General features: G+C 46.1%; 1 protein-coding gene across 1 annotated transcript in view; it reads right to left on the minus strand.

Annotated features, from left to right (window-relative positions):
- Lnx1 (ligand of numb-protein X 1) overlaps window positions 1-5,986 on the minus strand; it is an 84,932-nt gene extending 78,946 nt beyond the window's left edge. Inside the window, exon 1 of the mRNA XM_005359348.3 lies at window positions 5,642-5,986. Coding sequence (XP_005359405.1) covers window positions 5,642-5,733 — 92 coding nt within the window. The 5' untranslated portion in view covers window positions 5,734-5,986. The remainder of the gene's footprint in view (window positions 1-5,641) is intronic.
- Window positions 5,987-6,474: the final 488 nt, after the last annotated feature.

The raw sequence follows: 6,474 nt of genomic DNA on the forward strand, positions 1-6,474 counted from the left end.
GCTCTTAAGGAATTAGTTATTTGTCTTGTTGTAATGTTAATGTTGTGGTCACATTTCTTAAGAATTTACCCTTTTCTTGGGAGTGGTGGCACATGGCCACAATCCAAGAACTCAGGTAGTTGAGGCAGGAGGACCACAAATTCAAGGCTAGCCTGGGTTATGTAAATGATATACTTCCTTAAAAAAATAAAATCAGCAACAAAAAAGGAAAAAGTCAAACTAAACAAAACCACTTTTTAGAGATGAACTGCAGAGATGTTGACAGATAAAAATGATAATCATGTCTACGATTGATTCCAAATAATTCAAGGGCATAAAGATGAAAGAAACACGACCATGGACTGATAACTGCTAACGATGGATGTAAGAGACCCGACGTTCTTTATTCCCTTCTCCCCTTTCGTTGTTTAAAATTTCCCACTGTAGCGAGTTAGAATGAAGATGAAAGAAACTGAGACAAACCTGAACCAATAGGGCTATTAAAGAAATCCTAACTTTGCCTGACATAGTCATGCAACTAGAAAGATAGACATGAATGGCCAGCCCTTGAGCAGCGTCTTGAAACTGCTGGGTTTGCCTGGAGTAGAGGTTTTTCAAGGAAGAGCATTTGAAACCAGCGCAGAGTTAGGAAACAGAATTGTTCCGTGGCTGCCAAAAGAGAACTTGTGGATTATCAAGGAGCAAAAGAAAAAAATAAATTAAAAAACTTAAAGCCAGAGGACAAAGTTGCCATGCTCTGTGAACATCAAAGAACCATCATTCCATTACAAAGAAGCATTCGGTGAGCCTAGCATAAAATGGGTCAGGAACCACAGCTTCCATTTCATTCCAAACAAACAAGCCTAAAATTTAAGGGAAAATGTGGAAACTTGTGCTGAAGGCTGGGTACAGGGTACAGTGGGAGGCCATGGTTCCCCCCACCCCGAAAGCCTTTGAAGATATTCATGAGCCCAAAGAAGTCCTTGAAATTGATCTTCACCTTTGCTGGGACAGGACTTCTCCACCTCAGGTCATTTTATCCCATCAAAGCTTGACCTCAGCTGCTCAAAACATACAGCAAGAAAAATCTGGAGACATTCTTTTTTTCTTTCAAGATTATTGGAAAACAAACAAATTCTTTGAGAGTCAGTTTGAGCAACATTTGCTGGCAAGTCCATAGAGCTGAGCCAGTTCGTGTGGACCTCAGACATGTGGGTGGGAGGGGGGGTTGTTAACACGGTGAGAATGAGGGAGAAAGGATGCTGGAAGTCATCGCTCTTGTCCCTGTCCCTTCTCTTCCTTCTGGAAGAATCTAAGAGCAGTGATCCACACCGGTGGGGCTCTCTAGTCACACGAAGACCCACAGACCATTCCCCCCTCCCCGCTTTCTAGCCAACAGCTGAGGTCAATGAGGGAGGAAAAAGAAACACTGTGGTTACTGTCCTAGGACCTTGACCCAGAAAAGGAAGAGCAAGTATAGACCACCTAGAGTGACAGACAAAAGGAAGGCAAGCTGACCTCTCACTTCCAAGCCTCAGATGCCCAACTGTATTTGACTGACTGCCGCAGCACGCAATACCTCTGGTGCAGACAGTCAGTGTGATTCGTCAGTGGTGTGCTTGGCAGACTGCTCAGAGAAAGTTCTTCTAGGGAGGTGCTGGATGTTTAGTCTTCTGGGTCCTAAGATACTTGGTGGGTGATCTGTGTCCCCGTGCCCTTGGCTTGTGGTCTGGACCCAGTATGCAAGAAAGATACATACAAGACTTCCACCCCTCCTGCTGTTCTTGGCAGTTTCTTCAGAAGGCCTTGGCCCTCCGTAGCCCTAAATAATTCAAGTTGCAAATTTAGAATCTCTTATCCTAACTTCTCTAGTACACAGCTCTGATGGAAACAGACCACATCCGTGCAGACAACTATCTCACAGGGACCAGGGACTAGAGTGTGATTTCTCTCTCCAGGAATGGCTACTATGCATAGTCACTCCACTCACAAATCACAACTTTTTGTCTAAGTTCGAGAGAGGTGGTACGTCCTGGCTTCCTGAGAAGTCACAGAGCTAAGCCATAGCATTAATCTCATGAGCATGGGTTCTTCTAGTGACCGTGCTGAACAGCCCTGTTGAGAACACCTTACAGTAGACAGAAGGTGGGCTCTAAAAAGCAAAGTCTCAGCTTGTACCACACACTTGCTTGAAGCCCGCTCAGCCTGCCCCTTTGGCAGGAGCAGGCCACAAGAGCCACCAAAAAGTGGCAGCAAGTCGCATTCCCCAAAGTTGATAGGGACTAGGAACTTTGAAGGTGGAGAAAGCACAAAGTCTTTCAGTTCTTAGTACACGTTCTTGAAGGTTTGCTGCAGGCAATAAGATGCACGCTATACTCCAAACACCAATGCTTTTCCCTGGAATTTTTTGCTGAACGAAATACTGAGTTTAAATGGAAGAAACGTCACAAATACCACAGTAGGCCACTGAGCAGGTAGCGACTACACCTCAGTTCTTCAAGTACAGAGCTGTGTTCTGGAACTCAGCTGGGATTATCTGTGAGCAAGATCAGAATTAATTTGTTAGCACAGCTTCCCTCAGTCACAAAAGGACCACAATGAGAAGCAACCTTTCAGCTTGACTTACGTCTTCAGGCACAATTCTACTTAACACACATTCTACAGTTGGCCGTGGAACTCACCGAGGACTTTTGCTTTTTTACTTAAGTGACTTCTATTTTAAACATTTCCTACCAGGTTCCTGGAAGCATGGGAGATGGGACAGTCCTGGACTGAATTTTGAATCGTTTACTAATTAGCTCCAGTGTCTCAGATAGGTCCCCAGTGGGCAGAACTTGGTGCTAGTGGGTAGGGAACTCAAGGGACACTCTGCATCTGGAAGTGCTGGGGACGCTGAGCAAGCTTTATCCATGTAACAGAGTCCAGATGAGACGGGAGGGAAACCGGCAAATCCCCATGGTTCTCTCTCTGAGGTCCTCGGGGCCATGGTAGACAGGCCTTAAGGACATACACTCACCTCCTGCCACCTCTGCTCAGGGCATTAAACTAGCTGAGAAGTCTCACACATGGTTCAGAATGAAATTGTTAAAGTTTGGATAATAACCAGTGCTATTTGGTATTTGGGAAAGCTCTCTCCACCCCTCACTGTGCCTAATTCCTACCTATACTTCAAGGTCTAGCTCCCTCCCCAAAGTTCTCTGGTAACCAGAAGTGGACAAGTTTCACCTCCTCCGTAACTGGAGACTACTAACAAGTTCTGACCAATGAGTTTAGAAATGCTGTTCTAGACACTCGATAGCATCTCGCTTTCTGAAGCGCTTCAGAGTGACTTGCATGTATCCACTCAGATCATCCAAAAGAGACTGTGCCTCTGAGCCCTATACTTACAGGAGGAAAACTGTTGAACTAAAATGAAAATCCTTCCTTCAACAAGGCTACAGGAATGAAAATAACTGGAGGGGCTCTTCTACAACTTCTAAAGGAGGCCAAAGGGTAGGCCCCCAAAGTAACTCCACTCAGCATTGTGTGTGAAGGTGATCTCATTTAGATAACATGCCTTAGGACTGACATTAAATTAGGCTAAAGGTCTCAAGGTAAGATCATGCTGGACTATCCAACTGGGCCTAAACATGGTGACAATACCCTTACGAGAGGAGGAGGTGCTGGGATGCCATTCTATGGCTTCCTAGCATGTTCAAGGTCCTAGGTTTGGTACCCAGCACTGTAGGAAAATGATATGAGGAGAAGGGAAAGAGACATAAACAGAATTGGAAAGGACACAGAAGAAAAGGTCATATGTAGACAGAGAAAAAGTGGAGTCACAAGGTCACAGCAAAAGGATGCTTACAGCCAGTGGACTGAGGAAGGAGTACGTAAAGGGTTTCCCCACTATGTCAAAGTGGGCATGCCTTATCCTCTGATTTCAAGTATCTGGACTCCAAAACATTGAAAGAATAGGCATCGAGATATCCAGTTGGTGGACATTTGTTACCGCAGTCGTAGAAAACTAACACAGTGGCTGGCAGGGATACAGGTGGGTGGGGTAGGCAGAAAGGATGCTGTGGCCCCACATTCCAGAGACCCCAACCTCAGGCACCACTGGGAGAGGGCAAGGAGACTTCGCACAACTCCAATGAGCGCTACCACTGTATATTTTTCATGAAAGGCTTTTGCAATGTCATAGTCTCCCCTGGGGCTCCCATAGTTGAAGTTGAACTCAAACACTTTTCTCTGAGTTTTCTGATCTCAGGTGCACTAGCGTTACATGTCAGTTAAGTAGCCCAGACCCTCCCGACATACAGCCTCTTATAGAATGAATGCCTTGCCTTCAAGTGTCTTGTTCTAGTTGTCAACATTTACTGACAAACTGGTTAATCCGACGAAGAACAAAAGCAACACGGGTTATTTCCACACATCCGTGAATGGAGTCATGACTGAAGTCAGACCAGGTCAGCTTTTCCAACCAGAACTCTATGAAACCCAACTTAGATTTCTTGTTCTCTGTCCTGGTCCCAGAAGAACACACCTGTCACACTAGTGCTCAGGACACTGAGGCAGGAGAATGAAAGTTCTGGGTTAGCCTAGGGCACAGAAAGATCCCATCCCTGAAAGAAAAAAACATTCCTGCTGTAGCTTCTTGCCTGTAACCAGTAAGTAAGGAGGAGTTTGTAAATACTGGGGGCTGAGCAACACATTTTCTGTGATGGGCAGAAACCACCAGCTCTAGCCTGCAATCCTTCCAACAAAGGAGCCAGGAACATACTTAAAGTTAGAGGGTCATTTCCCCTATGAAATAGGCACTAGGCATGTAGAGAAATATAACTATGTTTTAGAAGTATACTGCAAAATATTTAGGGTGAGATCTTATAACAACTACATTTACTCAAGACAATTTTAAACATGTGTGCACATATATATATGTGTGTGTATATATCTTTATATGTGTGTATGTATGTATATATGTATGTATATATTTTTTGAGGCAGGGTCTTGCTACATAGTTACACAGCCTTGGATATCCTGGAGCTTGCTAAGCTATTAATCTTGAGATTATGTATGGGAGTATGGGCATCAATGGCATTTATTTCCATGCTTAAAAATTATCAAAAGTCAAAATAAAAATTTAGACTTTTAATGCATAGGTTATCTTTCCTCCTTACTGACACTCCACCTGTCTCCAGGCATTGGCTGTGATGGTCTCAATAAAAGGACTAGTAGTCCTCAGAAGTCCCCTATGCGAGTGCACATCTCTGCATGCAAACTCTGATCTTAATTGCTCTCAGTTCTATTTATGGAAAGGGAAAGAAGTCTCATCTATCAAGAAAAGACTGAGCGCGCGCGTGCGTGCACACACACACACACACACACACGCACAGTTTTAGCACAGGAGTGGGGGCTGCCTTGCTGGGGAAGCAGCACACCCATTAAGATGGTGTTTTCTGTTAAGTCACAGAGCACTAAGCATGCTGCCTTAACTGCCACAGGGCACTGTATTCAAACACATGCTGTATATGCAGAATTACTGCCGGAAACAGAATAGACCAGCTGGGAAAGTGACTCAGAAGCCACCTCCATCCACCCAACACACACACACACACACACACACACACACACACACACACACACACACACAGACAGATGCAGGCACCGAGAGGGGACTCACAGTTCCGAGTACAGGAAGTGCAGGTTGCCCACATTGTCAATGTAGTTAGCAGGGCTCAGCCAGGGCAGGACCAGCAGCAGAAGCGCCTTCATTTTCTGAGCAGCCTGCCGCCTTCCTCCTGACCACCTCAGTCAGCCCAGCGCAGCCCCTTTAAACAAGTCTGTTCATGTCCCCACAGTCAGAAGATGATAGTGCATCTGCCTTGGAGTCTGGAGATTAAGGCACACTATAAATCATGAACCAGTAAGAGGATTAGCTCTGGGCATCTCCAATAAGGTGATGGGAGATCGGAGAGACCCACCATGGTTGGCAAGAGGGCTTAGACTGAAGGCAGCAGGCTGATGCCTGGGAGAGGGATGGGCCCCTCCTGCAGGATTCGGACTGGCTCCTGGGAAGCAGCTGGTACATTTACATCACTGGCGAGGAGCAGCCAGGCTGCCAGTGAAGCCGCCTTAGGAGAGGGCACGGGCATGGCACATTCAACTCCACGTGTGAATGAGCGAATAATCAAAAGCCATCCTGCAGCCTGCTGCGGAGAGACACTCAGAAATTAGCATCTCTGGAGCCTCTCGGCTTCCTGATGCCACCTCAAGGAGGTGCCGAAAGCAGAGCCGTCCTCCTGAGCATGGATGCACATTCACAACACGAATTGGCTACACTTTACCCTTCACTCTCTTGACACAGGGGACCACAGGGATGCCGTGCTGGTCGCCAGGAGACCAGGCTCTTTTCTTTGAAAATACTAATGAGCCCCTAATAGACAGGAGTGCTGTGTAAGCAGGGTCTTGGGCTGCGGGGGAGAGAGTCACCCTCCTTCCTCCCCGAACTAAGCG

Source organism: Microtus ochrogaster, linkage group LG1 (assembly GCF_000317375.1).
Source record: "Microtus ochrogaster isolate Prairie Vole_2 linkage group LG1, MicOch1.0, whole genome shotgun sequence".
In the NCBI taxonomy this organism is placed as follows: domain Eukaryota; kingdom Metazoa; phylum Chordata; class Mammalia; order Rodentia; family Cricetidae; genus Microtus; species Microtus ochrogaster.